Here is a 15,810-nt window from a genome sequence, read left to right on the forward strand (position 1 = left end):
TCTCTCCTTTGGAGAAGCTCCTACACCAGAGGCTCAAGGATCAGGGTTTCCTGTTTCCAGAATGGCAGCTGGTAGAGCCCAGACCACCACACCGACTGGAGTAACTCTCTCAACTGGGTTCACAAGGAGCTGGGAGTCAGTGAGAGGAAGGCAGGGGCAATTATACCACTCTCCATCTGGACAATCTCAACCATTTCCATTTCAACCTAACTAATGTTTTCTTCCACTCTACCTTGTCTTGACAAATGTCACTGGTGCTCCTAGTTGAAGATATGCAGAAGTCTTGGCCTCTTCCAAAACAAAGAAGCAAAGATAAAACCATGCCTTCCTTAATAAATGACTCTAAAGTCCTCCGGTCTTGAAATACAGGAGGACTCCCCATGTGAGAGAGTCCGAACATGACCCTGACTTTGTTTCTCCACTCGCTGGGGTCTCTCACATGAATCACCAACAGAGATGCCTAGAAGACTGGGACAGGAAGACTGTGTGAAGTCCCCAGTGACACTGAGGGCTAACTGTGAACTCACATCCTTCCCCTCAGGGACCCTTAGCACAGGCTGGGATGTGTAAACAGGACATTCCAGAAGACCTAGAAGTTACAAGGAGCTCATCACCCAGATAATCTAGCCCACGTGGCGGTGTTGCTTCTGCAGGTTCTCTCTGTTGTCTCCATAGGCAGTGTTTCCCAGATTCCTTGGACAAGACTCATTACCCGCTGGAGATCTGGATTCACTGGGCCAGTCTAGAATGGGACTCAGCAATTTAACTTTTTTAATGATTACCATAGTTCTTATCGTCATGGATCCTCACAGATCCAGCCAGACCACCTCCCGTCTCTCTTCTGCCTGAGTAAGGCCACCTTCCAAGGTTGATTTCCTATCTCTGGATCCATTCTTTTCCTACCACCTGCCCTAGAATGATGGCCCTTTTCTGGGGAGACCCACCATTCACATGGCCTCAGTTCTCTGTGCAGCAACCATATCAGAAGACCAACAGTCACATTGCTTTGAAGATGTCACAGAGGTCACCTTAACTCCTCCTGCCGCTCTCCCCACTTCACTCTAACTTCACAGGTAGAAACTAGATGAACACATACCTTCTCCTTCATCTTTCGTTCTCTGAAACCTGTCTCCCTTGGTCTGCCCCATTCCTCCTTAACTCATAAACTGAAGAAATACCAAAGGGACTTTACCTCATCAGAAACTGCTTTAGTTTCCGTTGAATTGGTTGAGTGGGTTAGTCCACTTAACAGACCCCAGGGGAGGACAAAGAATTCACAAGAAGGGGTTTTTATGGTGTAGAGGAAGCATGGTGGCACAATTCACCTTGTGTGGGTAGTCTCATCTAAATTCGCAGATCTCATGACTATTTTCTGTAAGGTGGGGCATCACACTTTCCAATATCACAGGAAGAAATTCTCAAGTAAGATTTCTCATGCTGCTGACAATAATGTTTGGTGTTCAAAAACAAGTAACACACATGAAAATACTCTCAACATTATCAGGCATTAGAGAAAATTAAATCAAAACCACGATGAGATACCACTTCATACTAACTAGGATTGCTGTAATAGTCATAATAAAAAAAAAATAACAAATATTGGTGGGGATGTGGAAGAATTGGAACTATCATACATTGCTGATGGAAATGTAAAACGGTGCAAACTCTGAGGAACAGTTTTAAGTTCCTCAAAAACTTTCATTGAAGTTAACATATGATCCAGCAATTTTATTCCTGGGTATATGCCCAAAAGAATTGAAACAGGTACTCCAACAAATACTTGTACATGAAAGTTCACAGCTGTACTATTCATAACAGCCAAAAAGCAGATACAACCCATATGGACATCGATAGATGAATGAATAAACAAAACTGGCATATACATACAATGGACTATTATTCAGCTCTAAAAATGAATAAAGTACTGATACATATTACAATGTGAATGTATCTCAGACACATTGTACTAAATGAAAGAAGCAGACACAAAAGGTCACATACTGTATGATCCTACTTATATTAAATACCCGGAAAAGCAGAAATACCCAGAGACAGAAAGCAAATTGGTGGTTGCCAGTGGGTAGAAGGGAGAGGGGAATGTAAAGTGGGTGCTTGATAAGTATGGGTTTTTTATGTTGGGGCGATGAAAATGTTTTGGAATTAGAGGTGGTGACTGTACAACATGTGAATGTTCTAAATGCCACCAAACTGTCCGCTTTAAAATGGTTAATTTTATATTACAGGCATACCTTGTAGATATTGCGGGTTCAATTCCAGACTCTTGAAATGAAGTGACTATTGCAATAAAGTGAGTCACACAAACTTTTTGGTTTCCCAGTGAATCTAAAAGTTCTGTTTACTTTATACTATAGCCTATTAATTGTGCAATAGCATTATGCCTGAAAAAATGAACATATCTTAATTAAAAATACTTTATTGATAAAAAATGCTGTCATCTGAGCCCGTTGGAAAAATGTTGCCAACGGGCTTATAAAATACCCAATATCTGAAAAGCGTAATAAAATGAGGTATGCCTTATATGATTAAAAAAAATTAACACATATGAGGAAAAAAGAAAAAGAAGTGACAGTCTCCAGGTGGGTTTTCAGAAGCTGTCATCCTTTGTCAGAACTTTGTTAGGCAAAGGATGCATCTTTCTGTGACTAAATGACTCACACCAGCTCTTTGGCATGTGATTTCAGTCCTGTAATAAAGACCCTCCCACATAGGGACCCCTCTCAGTGCTGTGGCCTCAGTCCCCACTTTGCTGAATACCGTGGAGGCTCGTGGAAGTAAAATAGATTTCCCTAACCAGAAGATCAAACTTACACCTGTTTCTAACTGCTTATTTAAATTTGTTAGCATATCAAAGTAAAATACTCTGTTATAAACCTCAATTCAGAGCCATTGAAAGCTCTTGGTTATATATGAGAACTCATAAAGATTTAAAACTAATTCTACCTAGAAGTTTCAGCTTAATCATTTTAAACAAATAACAGCAGAAGGAAGTGGTGATTATATACCACTGTTCTAATTTTAAAATTTGAATGATTAACCTTCCAGGAAAAAAAGCACAGAATTTTAAGAGCAATTCAATCCAATAAATGTTTAATTTAGAAATAGATTGGCATTGCTGGTACAGACTATCCTTGATTTATTATGGTAGCAGTGCCCATGAAATCAGTCTTTACTTCAGTAAAACTCTTAGAGCATTAATGCCCTTAAGTTCTGCTTTCAGGCACCTAAATGCTGAATTGCTGAATTATGGGGATTATGACTTGTATAAAAGGCATACAAATTGCTACATCAAATTTTGTTACCAAAAGTGCTGTTACTACAAATTTCATATTCTGAAAATCAGTTTCTCCCACGTAGAACTATTAATACTTAATGGTTATTTCTTAAGGTTTATATCTAGAATTAAATATTTATTATTATACCCAACTATGCAAAAGCTTTTGTTCAGCAGTAGCCTTTTAAGGATAAAAGTCAGTGGTCCAGAGGGTTTGGCACCAGTATGTTGTAATACAGAAAGGCACATCCTTCCTGGAGCTCTGCAGGGGAATCTAGTTATCAAAGTATCCCAAGAAATTTCTTCTCCAAAAGTGTCACTTCACTATAAGGAGAATGTCAGTACTCTGGTAACCGCCTCAATGTAAGTTACCTAATTACCCTAATTACCTTCTTTCAAATGAAAGAAAAGGAATAAAAAGAAGAGGAAGAAAGAAGAGAGGAAGAGGAAAGGAAAGAAGAACAAATAATAGAGTAATCTAGTTTCTCTGCCCCAGAAGCAATTAACATGGCAAGCAGAATGGACCAAGCTAAACATTAACAACTCCGTCTGGTTGGCCTTCAAGGAGAGCATAGAGTGGTGACATGTGCACCTGGCTTCCAGAAACCACCTAGACAGTTCAAAATCCAACCTCACCATTTAGAAGCATGTGACCTTGAATAAGTTAATTAACCTCCCTGAGCCTTCGTTTTCTCATCCATCAATAGAAATGATCCCACCAACCTCCGGAGTAGTAGGTATAAGTTAGAGAACAAGCTTACTCCCTGGCCAGAGGTACTTAGCCTCTCCTAAGGTCTGAAGCACTAACAGCTTAAACTGGGGTTCAGAACTAGTCACTCTAGGACATGCCTCGGTGGTATGCATATTATTTTGAGCTAAAGGCAACCAGGACCCTGTAGGCTCAAGAGAAACTTCTGACCCCCTCCCTGAAACTACCTAGAAGTTTGAATCGGGACCTTGCCCATAATGAGATTATCAGAGATAACGTTTTAAAAAATCTATCTATAGGGCAGGGAAAATTACTAATTATGGGACATCTGCTCTTCTCATCTTGCAATGATCCTCTGAAGCTCTAAGCTACCTTACTTCATCCTTAGCTCAAAATGCCTCGTGTATCTGACCCTCTCATGTATGTAAAGGTTTATTACTGATATTGATGCTCCACCAGGGAAATCAGAACATAGCCAATGCTATTGTATTTTTTATTAAAAAACAAATTAAATAAAATAGTGATCGATTCTATATAAAATTGAACTGGAGTCCATAGTTCAGGGTGGGGAAGGCTCAGAAGACGGAGACAAGGATGCGGCTGCACGCGGTTCTTTTTCTTCATATCTGGGAGGCAGTTCAGATGAGACATGCAGAGTTTGTGAGATCTCTGAGGATGAAGTAGTCCCAGAAATAGTATATATGGGTACACGCTCTCTCTCAGCGTCTGCACCTCGGCCCTCAGGAGTTGGGGTCCTGCTAAAAAGAGAGCACATGAAAGTGAAAAGAGGAAAGAGTAACACACCTTGAGGAGATTCTTTTCAAATTTTTAAGAGCACTTGCAACCATCTAAGGAGTAATTTTTTCCACATTCTGTTTCTTACAGATATGTTTTAATTCCTTATCCCTTACTTTTCTTCGAGCTGAATGTTAATGACAATAGTCTGACTCCTGTTGTCATTTCCTTTGTCATTGAACAGACAGGGAATACAAATGTATAGATGCTTTTCAAAAAGAGCACACACACACATGCACACACACACGGAGTTACTGTTCTCTGCTATTTTGTCTTCTGAGGCAGCTAACGTAAGGTAGACAAACTTACACAAATAGAAAATTAAATCATTAGACCAAAAACATGAAGGAAGTGGGAAGGTGTACTAATTAATGGAGTGGGCTCTAGCAAATGGCAGACCTGCATCTGAATTTCCACTGCTACTTTCTAGCTGTGTGATCCTGGGCAAGTTATTTAACCTCTCTAAGCCTCAGTTTCCTCATCTGTAAAATGGAGATGATAACAGTGCCTAACTTCTGCGTGGCTTTAAGAATGATAAGTGATAATTCAAGAAAAGCCATACTCTGGCACACAGAAATCATATTAGCAGCAGGAGTAGTTTTTTTTAAGTTAACATACATTTATTTTAGGATGTAGAGAAATTCATCATTGGAGAAAAGAGTAGAAAAAGTCACTAACAGAAGACATGGTTCCATAGTGTAGTGGTTAGCACGTCTGCTTTACATGCAGAAGGTCCTGGGTTCACGCCCCAGTGGAGCCATGGTCCGTGGTCTACGGCCATGCCACCCTGAACAAGCCCAATGTCTGATCTTGGAAGCTAAGCAGGGTCAGGCCTGGTTAGTACTTGGATGAGAGACCACCTAGGAAGACCAGGTGCTGTAGGCATAAATAATAATAATAATAAAGAAAGAATTCAGAGCCCAACCTCTCATTTCATCCATGCAGGCAATTCCTACCTTCACCTCTGGTCAAATCTCTAGCTCATCACTCAGTTGGAAGCACAAGAACATGCGCCTTAAAATGCGAATAACCAGCTAAGGCAGCACCCGTCCCCAGTATGCTCACTGTCTCTCAGGTCCTGCTTCTCACTGCTTTCAAAAATTTACATATCTCAATGTCTCGAAAGTCAGTTTTCACTGAGTCCTGCTCATCCACTTTGCCCTGGGAAATTCTCCTGCAATCCTTTCACTTTCTACATCCTGGTTTCCCATTCAAGATGGTGCCAGAGCCTTTACCAGCCCTGCTCCTCCCTGGCACTTCCCAGAACTCCTTCCTGTCACACCTGCCCCTCCTGTGATCCTCCACAGGTTTTAACTTGTTGCCCTCCTGGATTCAGCAACCTGTTCACAGTTCCATCTCTAGCACCTCATCTCTCTCATAAGACCTAGCCTTTCCAGTCTACCTGAAAGGTCCACATCTAGCTTCCCCTCCACCACAAGCCAGCTCACCATCTTCTCCCCACTTACACCAAGCTCATGCCCCACCTCCTCCTCAGTCAGGGACATTCCACTGTCCTTATCACTCATCCCTGACACGATGATCTCTGCTTTTCCTCACCGTCATCTCTACTCCAGTTTCCCTCCCACATTCCTCCCCTTTCTAACCATCACAGTTCCAAGGTCCTGTTACCTCAGGCCTGTCCGTGAGACTTGGCCTCCTAACTGGTCTGGCCACCTCCAGCCTTTCCCCATTGTGAATTGTGCTAACTAAACAGTGCTTGGATCCCATTGCTCTGACTCTGAAAACTTCAACTTCATTCCTCTGCCTAAAGGAAAAGCACTCAGATTTCTGTTGTTTTATCTGACCCCAGGTACACCTCCTAATTTGTGGCACATGGGGTGCATGGGGTAGGGGTGTGGAGCTTATATTTCTCTTGAATGAATCCGAGACGGCTCTGAGGCTCTGGGAACAACTTGGTCAGGTCAGGATGCACTCAGGTACTTCCACTAGATACTAAAACCCTCTGTACCTGTTGGAAGCCCCCTTGCACTCCCACATCTCCCCATGATCTAAAGCTGCAAGCAGGGGCCTCCCGAGCCCTGCTCAGTACTCGGTCTGCCTGATGGATTGTTAAACGTTTTGAGGGTCATCCCTGCTAAGAGCACAGAAAGGTGCCTGGAGAAGGCTTCACATTAGCCTGGAATAGCCACTCTTGTAATTTTTAACTTATGTGCTGCCCAAAGTTTCCTGAAAGGTACTGTTAATATTAAGGCAATAATTCTGACATCATGTCAGCAAAAACGACACTCACACTTCATGTTTACTCCTGTACCACAGCCTTAAAGCTAATTTGGCCTGAATTCAGGTTTAGGCCTGAAAATGTTGAAATGCTACTCTCGAAGTTCTAGTAGAAAGTCTTACCTGTCATTAAAAATACTGTAATATGAGGGTGGATTTTCATCCGAAAGCAAACCGCTAGCCCCGGGACTTCGAATTACTGCAGAAGCTGAAGATTCAGGAAAGTAAGGTGGTGGAGGGGGCGGAAATATTATCACAGCATCACCTAAGGAGACAATATTTTGTTGAAGATAGATGAGTAATAAATGCAAACAAATTAGCAAGAGCAAAATAAATTAATTATATATTTGGCCCATCTATAGAAATGGTCAAAACATCTGTGCTAACTCCAGAATTAAAAAGTGAGCTGATTAAATTTATAGAGACAGAGGGTAGAGGTTTTGGGGGGCTGGAGGTAAGGGAATTGGAGTTAGTGTTTAATGGATGTCAAGTTTCTGTTTGGGATGATGGAAGATCTTCTGGAAATGGATAGTGGTGACAGTTGCACAACATTGTGAATGTACTTAATGCCACTGCATACTTTAAAATGGTTAAAATTGTAAACTTTTTGTTATATGTATTTTAGCACAATTTTAAAAAATAGTGGACCTATATTTCATAGGAAATCTGAGCTAAAGCACTTCAGTGAAGCAATTGCTGGCAATGTACCTCCCTTGCGATGTCTACAGCTTTAAAGCTTTTTTTGTTTGTTTTTAACTTACAATTTTGATTCAACAAAAGTTAGCTGTTGGATAAAGTGCTTTGTTCCTTAAATGAAGTTTCAGCCTCTGAACAAAGGACAGTCAACTACCCTACTGCCTGTCGCTGTTAATTGCCATAGCTGTGGTTTATGCTCTTGTAGAGTCTTTTATCTAACAACATTTCACCCGAGCTTTACAAAACAAAGTCTCACTCAAAGAAAAGTTTGTTTTCTGCATTTCTGTTGCTACTGTTCACTCCAACACACACACCTGTGTTTGGGAAGGAGAAACTAGGGACCAGATGCAAGCTCTAATTTGTATTCTGATTCCAGTACAAAATGTACCACATGAGTTGCCCAGAACATTCTAGACAATGTTCAAGCACCATTGGGTAGAGGTCTGAGGGTGGCCGTGGATAAGCACCAGATGATAGCCCAGGAAAAATGATGGGAGAGGTCTTCTCCACAGGGAGACTGGTTTGCACTGGTGGCAGATCTGACGCTTGCCTAGGTAGGTACAGGATTCCTTAAAGCTGTCGGGCACATTTGCCAGTTACCAACCCAGCAAGGCCCTGACTAAGCTATTTAACCCTTCTAGGCCTCTGCTTCCACATCTGTAAATTGCAGGCTATAGCTGTACTTGCCTCAGAGGACAGGTAGGAGCATTGGATTCACATTAAAACAGTGTTGGACACAGAGGGAACCCTCTTGGCTGTTTCACACCCATAAAGCTGCTTTCTTCACACTCTGCAAGCAAGTGGCACTTATTTGCATGTTTGAAGAAACATTCACAAGTGGCAGTCTTGGCCAGTGGTTCCACTCTCCACCTTGTTGCCTCGAGTACTTCCCTAAAGGTAACTTAGCCCTTCAGAAAATGCATTAACTCCATCGCTCCTTCTGCAGGGAGATGGTGGTTAGAGCTTATGTTGCTAACCTGAACTTGATAAAGCATAATGATCGTCATTTAATCTTTTTAGAAGGTCTTAGTAGATCAAAGGAAGTAATGTTGTGTTCACTTTAATTACACATCACGCAACATTGGACCTAGGAATAAGCCTCTAAAGCAGGCCACCTATCAAACATAAACAAGGAAATGCTCAAAGTTACCAGTTATCTCTGGGGCTTATGCATCCTTCTGTCCAGTCAGCTCCCAGGCCTCCCACACCTTGCAACCTGCTTTCCCCAGAAAGAAGTCCCATCTCCCTCTGGGACTTCCCTTTTACTATGTCCTGCAGGACTTGATGTCCTCTGTGAGTTGACAGCATATACCCCTTTAAGAGAAGGCTGTTTCCTACACCTGCTTGTGTATCCAGGGTCTAGCACTGAGTGCGCCCACAATGAGGATATCATGTGTCTTGGTTTATCTGTTCTAAGGGAGGGGAAGGGGCTTCCTTTCTGGAAACAGCTGAATTCTGGAACTTAGCAAGAACTTCCTCTTATCACCCCAATTTCCCTCATATGGCAGCACTGACCATTGGTAGATGATGTCTAGAGTCTTATCAATTGTGCTAAAAAGGTATGATTTCTAAAAATTTAAACCCTAGCCCATAATATCAAAGGAGATAAAAACGAGGAGTTAGGGTGCTAGATTTTCACAGGTTTGATGAGACTTAAAGGGTTACGTGGAAAAGATTTTAAACTATGTGCCAACATCAAGACAGAACCACCCAGGAGTCACCCCGCCCCAGTTCCCTGGTGCCCCTCCCCCACATGCCAGCCACCAGGAGGGAGAGTGGGTCCAGAAACCCCCCTGAGAGCAAACCCGAAAGACACCTCAAAATGATCCCAACAAAATAGAAGACTATGAGCATCTCACAAGTGTATTTACCTGTACTCCACTGTGTTCTCCAAAAGGACTGAGATTGTGTATATCGGGTGAGCCCTTTCGTCATGTAACAACTACTCAGAACACTTGGTGAAAATGAAACCAGCAGACACAGAAAATGAAACCAGCAGCCCAGTGCCCTCGGAGGGATGCTATGGGAAGGTCATAGTATATGTATGTGTGACATTGCCTGGGTTTGGATCCTGGCTCTGCCACTTGCTAGTTTGTGACCTTGGGCAAGTTATTTGATATCCCTGGGCCTCAGTTTCTCCATCTCTAATACAGAGCTACTAAGAGTATCTCCTTCCATGGATTGTTGTGTGACTAAATTTCACACAATAAGTCCTTGAAGAGCACATGCAAAAGCACTTAGATGGGTATTTGGCACAGGAATAAACTTTATATACGTGTTAGCTGTTATTAATACATAACTAATATTTACTTTGTCACCATAAGTATATAAATGCACAGGAAGTCAATTGAGAACGTCAACTCTGGCTCAATGCATGGATTGTCTGTAAATCCACCTATCCTTCCTCTCCAAGGCCAGTGCCATACAGGACCCGCAGCCTAGGGAATTCCAACCCCCAGTCTGTGCTCATTGAGTACTGCTTGCTTCAGCAGTTAGCCCCAAACGTGAGAAACATTGTTCCCTCCGTGGTTTCTGCTCTCTAATTCTCTTTGCCTAGCCTTTTAGATGTCAAGGCTGTGGCTTCAGAGCTTTATCCTTTCAAAAGTAGGAGACGGGGGCGGGGGGCAGGGTGGAACAAAACAAAACAGTGATTTGCAAAAACTGAGTATCTATGGGATTTTTGTGTGTGTGTGTGTGTGTGTGTGTGTGAAGCTGAGGCCAAAGCTAATGATGTTGTTATTGGGGGGGTGGGGGCTGACTCTGGGAAATGGTAATCCATCTATTCTGTAGCACCTGAGGGCCCCAAAAGGAATTTCTGGGCATTCCATGGGGGAAAGAAGTGACAGGTGTTGTCACATTTTATCTTTATCTATGCCACTGCTTCCAAACTTTGCCCCAACCCTGAAGCCAAGGATGAAGTTACAGAAAATGAAGAACAACATAGAAAACAGAAATCCCCCTCAAAACATAGAAGACCAGTAGACTTGGGACAGACTCAGAATTCTGAAATGTTAGGGCTGGAAGGGATCTTAGAAATGTAATGCTCATTTTATAGCTATATAAACTAAGGCCATGAGAGGTTAAGGACTTACCAAGGACAGTCAGCCAGTGACAGCCAGGGATGAGAACCCACGTGTCCAATAACACAAAGTGCCATAGGTTTTAGTGTGAGAATGACAGGGAAAAAAGATCACTTGGCAGTTCCCTCAGCTGACAAAGAGCTCTCAGGCTATCCTTGAGGTTCTTCTCACTTTCTTCTTAATTTTCTCTGTAACTTCGGTCAAGGTAAACATTTAATGTATTAAAGCTTTTGCTAAAAAATAAGGAATTGCAGGGGGAAATTACTACTACGGGACTTTCTACAGCTGTGTGTGGGGGGGGGGGGGTTAAGGGGGGAAGAGAGAGAGAGAAGATCTAGGCCAGACAAGGACAGCTCTGTGATTCCTTGATGCAACAGCCACTGTGATATATATAAGCAAGTACAGGAATGACAGACACCCACCTACAGTGACTTGGACGGGCTCCGTGTTCTGGGTCTGTCTCTCTTCACTTTCAGAGGCATTCTGGCCCTCACTCAAGTTGTTTCTCTTCTTAACATGGGCAACCACAAAGAAACACAATCCCACAAGGACAATCAAGGGTCCCATGATTTGCAAGGACAAGAATCCACAGAACTGGGGCTCCTCGGTGGAAATGTCTGTCTCATTCAATGGTTCCTTCTCCCAGTCTGAGCCACACCCAGGGACCCAAATGCCCAGTATGCTGATGAGCATGCCACTGGTCAAGAACAGAAATCCAAAGATGAGGCACTGGGCGAACTGGCGGCTCTCTCCGCAGATGAAGGCTTGGTCAGGGTCCACCTGGTTGCCTCGCAGGCGCCTCTCCTGGAACTGAAGTAGTGCCCGGGAGCGGGCCAGGATCACAACCCCAAGCCCAACCGCTGCACATATAGGCCCAGCGAACTTCAGCACCATACTGCAATCTGGGATAGTTTCGTATTGGCACGTCTGGAACCCAAAGATGGAGAGCAGGGCTCCCACAAACAACAGGATGGCACCAAAGACGAAAAGGAAGAAAACGAGCATGCTGACATGCCTATCTTGCCGGACCCCATCTGACTGGGCTGCTGCAGGAGACATGGCCAGAAGACGCCCCTTTCCTGAAGAGGGGTGGGGGTGTGTTTTCTTCCCTCCAATGATTTCAATAGCTCTGCAGATATAACCAAACACCAAATTAAAGTGGGCATAGGTGTGCCTAACCCACCCTGTTCTTTTGCTGACCACACCAGGATGAAATCATAGGGAACAGAACTTTATCCAACTGATACACTGTACAACAGTGAGTTGGTTTATGAGTCAGGACTGGCATTCGAAACTCTTGAATATTTAATTTTAGAAAGATATTCCAAAAGAGGATATGCAATTACCATGCACCCAAAAATCAAAACCCCTCACAGGGATGTAAAGTACAGCATAGGGAATATAGTCAATAATATTGTAATAACTGTGTTTGGTGTCAGGCGGGTACTGCCTTGTAGGGGGATCACTTTGTAAGTTGTATAAATGTTTAACCACTATGCTGTACACCTGAAACTAATATAATCTTGAATGTCAACTGTAATTGAAAAAGAAGTTTAAAATTTTTTAATTAAATTAAAAACCCATACAACAAAAGTGACTGGGTGTGGCTTTTCCTGTTTTGAGTCTTAAAAAATCACTCCCTCAGGCAAAAAAAAAAAAAAAAAAACAATGGCAAATGAGAGAAGAACCACGGGGATTATTTTTGATTTATACACATCCCACATTTCATCACAGCTGCTCTGAACATCTCCATGTCAGTGAATTTTCATTCAGCAACTAACTTTCCATTTCCTGTTTTAGATCTCAGCAACTTTCCATCCCATGCTTTATTCTAAGACTATATCTACAAGAGACCCAAGCTCAGCAGTTTAACTGAATGGCAAGGAGGTTCAGGAACACAGCGGGTTTGGCGAATATTAAGTCGATTCTGTCAAAATGTGATTGTTGAGTTCTCAAACAGGCACAGTCTGGGGCTGTCTTAGCCTGAAATCTGGTGGCCTGGCTGCTTGGGCCTGGGATGGCCCAGGGAAGTGTGGCACATCAGGCCAGGTAGAGCCTTGTTTCCCAGGTGGGCAGGCAGCCTCTCGCTCACCCTCCTCTGTGGTGGAGGTTTAGGCTGTTAAAAATAAGCAGTTGATAAAATCACCAGCTACAAAGCACTAAACATCAACAGAACTTGACTTTGAAAGAAGCATATAAGTGAAATCAAGTGGGAAAGCACCTTCTACAAGTTCACTCAAGCCCTGTACTTCAAGGGTGTCATATATTAAATGTACCTCGAGCGGTTGTTAGAGAGTTGTCTAGTTTATGCAGACTGACTTTATTATCTAGTTATCTCGTTTACTCTAATGAATGGGATATTTAACCAGGACCCTTCAAATAGGGCACTCAGGTATGAAAACTATCTTCATTGCTCAAGGAAGGAAAAAATATCTTGTGCTATTTGCACCCATGGTCACATGGTCACATATAGCCTCAAGACTGAGGCTATAAACCCAAGGCCATCCTGACAAACTCAACTCAGAACCAAGCAGGGTCAGTTTAGGTAAAGAAAGCAAACAGCCAGTCTTATACTAGGAAGTACTTTTCCAGGAAAAAGTATGATAGAATCAGAAGGAAGTTAAAGAAAGAAGGAAATGTAGGAGGGAAATAAGTTTTCATTTTAAACTTGGACAGACTTTATGTATGAAGATGCAATTAAGCTGAGACTTAAAGTGCAATACTTTTATTGCACCAATATATTTTTTAAATTTCTGAATCATGTAATCTCCTTTGCTGGTTCCAGAGATAAGGGTGATTCTCTGCTACAAAGTCCTATCAGGAATTCATTGTATTTCCTGGAACCTTCAACTTTGAAGTGAGTCACAAGGCTTCAGTGGTCTAAAGGCAAATTCCCAAATACTAGTAAAGAAAACAGAAGCCTAAAACTGGATTTGTAGCTTCTTTTCCATGGACTAGTGGACTAAGCAACTGGTATATCTGTTAATCCCTGATCTAGAACAGTGAATAGTGGATGGGTAGTCGGCCTGTATCCTCGCTCTCTCTCCCCCTCCCTCCTTCACTTCCCGCCCGCTTAGATATAGATAGATGATAGATAGATAGATAGATAGATAGATAGATAGATAGATAGATAGATAGATAGATAGATAGATATAGATAGATAGATAGATAGATAGATAGATAGATGGATGATAGATAAATAGATGATAGATGATAGACAGATAGATAATGCACCTACAAACGGACACATAGACATCTACACTAACAGAAAATTAAACCTTTCCCAAATACCGATCTACACTTAATTTCCCCAAAGCCAAATTCGCCTCCCCAACATTCTATTGGTTTTCCAAAGGACATTTCCAAACCAGCAGCACTATATCCAGCGCGTTTGGGGATCCAGGCAAAGAGAGGCAAATGTCTTTTATGGGAAATAGCTTCGTGGGTTTCAGGGAGCCGGAGCGCAACAGCCCCGAGAGGCTGGGCGCGCAGCTCCCACTGGCACAGGTTAGCGCGGGGTCCTCGGCGCTGGCGCCGCTTTTCGCACCAAAACCTCGGCGGTAGCACCGCAGCGCCTTCGAGCGCAGGCTCCCGGGGCGCGCAGAGGCACCGGGCCTGAAGCCGCTTACCTGAGGCTGCGTCCAGCGCGCGCGCTGCCTGCGCGGTGACTTGTCCCGGGAGCCTGGTGCGGGCCTCGGGGTCGGCGCTCGGCGGGGCAGCGCAGGCCGCGGACAGCGGGCTGGGCGCGGACCCGCGCCGCACACTTCCACCTGCGGGTCCAGGCGCGGAGGGAGAGCCCCACCGTATTTACAGGAGGAGGCGGTGCCGCGAGGGCGCGGCAGTCTGGGGACTGCGAGCAGAGCAGAGCAGAGCAGAGCAGACTGGCGGGAGCTGGCCGCTACCGGGTGCTGCCCTTCGGGGGCTGGAAGAGCGCCTGGCGTAGGAGTGGATAGTGAGGGGCGGCCTCTCCGCCCAGGGCTGACGAACTTGGCCGCTTCCACGCCCGTGACCGTGTGCGCATGGAAGCCGGGGAAATAGGCACCGCCGCCGCCTCCCTGGCCTGCAGCCCCGGGAGAATCGCGGCGGCGAGTTGGGGTTTTCCTCCTGGCTGTCGGAACTGCGCGTTGCGTCCGCCGAGATCCCGGCGGTGGGAAGGGAGCGGTTCCCTTCAGGACTAGGGCCCTGGATTCGGGGAAAGGGATGTGAGAGATGAGAGAGGGAAGTGTCTGCCCCCTACCTGCGTGGCCACAGCCTAGGCAGAATGGGGTCCCTGTGTTCCCGCCGCCGCGCCCTCGGCCACAGTCCGAAATGGGAAAGGTCTACCCAGGGACCATGTGGCCCTCCTGCCGCTCCGCAGACTTTGACTTGGGGGTCACTGGAGCAAATCTCTCGCTGTGAGCTCCCCGACGAACAAGTTACGGAGACACCAGGTCACAGAAGAGTGCGCTCCATTAGAATGTGAAACAAGGGCCGTCCATACCTGAGCCGTTCAGATGTGAAATCCTAGCTCCGAGACTGAAGCAGGCCCCGGGCCCACTCCATGCCGAGGCAGTTATGCTCACAACCCTCCTTGGTCGTTAGTACCCGCTCCTCGGTTCTCAATCGCTAATGATTTGCCGAAATTAAACTGGTAACTTTCCCTGCCCTTGAAACGGGAGTTTCGGGATGGGTTTGCTAATCCCCGTGCTATTTGTAACCTGCTTGTGACACGTGACACGAATCCAACTGTGTCAGTTTCCACACCAGAGGTCAGGGTGCTGTAAAATGTGAGTAAAAGGCTCGCTCGGCCCAAGGTCGGGAGCTCCAGGAGTCCTGGGGACTTCCCCATCCCTGCCACTTCTTCCTCACTTCCTGTCCACTTTGAAACTCAGTCAAGAGGCAACTCCAATTGCATTAACCTTTTTAAAGTAACAACACTTTACATACCTAATAGAGAAAGTTGTTCACAGTAGTTCTCCTTGAGGGTAAAGAGTGAGTTAGGTTTTAGCTAATTACCAGAG

General features: G+C 44.3%; 1 protein-coding gene and 1 pseudogene across 4 annotated transcripts; one reads left to right on the plus strand and one right to left on the minus strand.

The window, feature by feature from the left end:
- Window positions 1-4,492: 4,492 nt before the first annotated feature.
- On the minus strand, window positions 4,493-15,457 carry TMEM171 (transmembrane protein 171). Of its 4 annotated transcripts, none has more exons than XM_011372724.2 (5): window positions 15,291-15,457; window positions 14,440-14,992; window positions 11,233-11,939; window positions 7,158-7,299; window positions 4,493-4,756 (listed from the first exon to the last, which is right to left on the minus strand). In XM_011372724.2, the coding sequence occupies exons 3-5, from the start codon at window positions 11,867-11,869 to the stop codon at window positions 4,561-4,563; spliced, it is 975 nt and encodes a 324-aa protein (XP_011371026.1). In that variant the 5' UTR covers window positions 11,870-11,939; window positions 14,440-14,992; window positions 15,291-15,457; the 3' UTR covers window positions 4,493-4,560. The 4 variants fall into 4 exon arrangements, with proteins under 4 accessions (XP_011371026.1, XP_023393950.1, XP_023393951.1 ...); XM_023538182.1 differs by having other exon boundaries at window positions 4,493-4,759; XM_023538183.1 differs by lacking the exon at window positions 14,440-14,992 and having other exon boundaries at window positions 4,493-4,759; window positions 15,048-15,457.
- LOC111747190 lies at window positions 5,566-5,681 on the plus strand (annotated as a pseudogene).
- Window positions 15,458-15,810: the final 353 nt, after the last annotated feature.

Source organism: Pteropus vampyrus, unplaced genomic scaffold (assembly GCF_000151845.1).
Source record: "Pteropus vampyrus isolate Shadow unplaced genomic scaffold, Pvam_2.0 Scaffold213, whole genome shotgun sequence".
Taxonomy (NCBI): domain Eukaryota; kingdom Metazoa; phylum Chordata; class Mammalia; order Chiroptera; family Pteropodidae; genus Pteropus; species Pteropus vampyrus.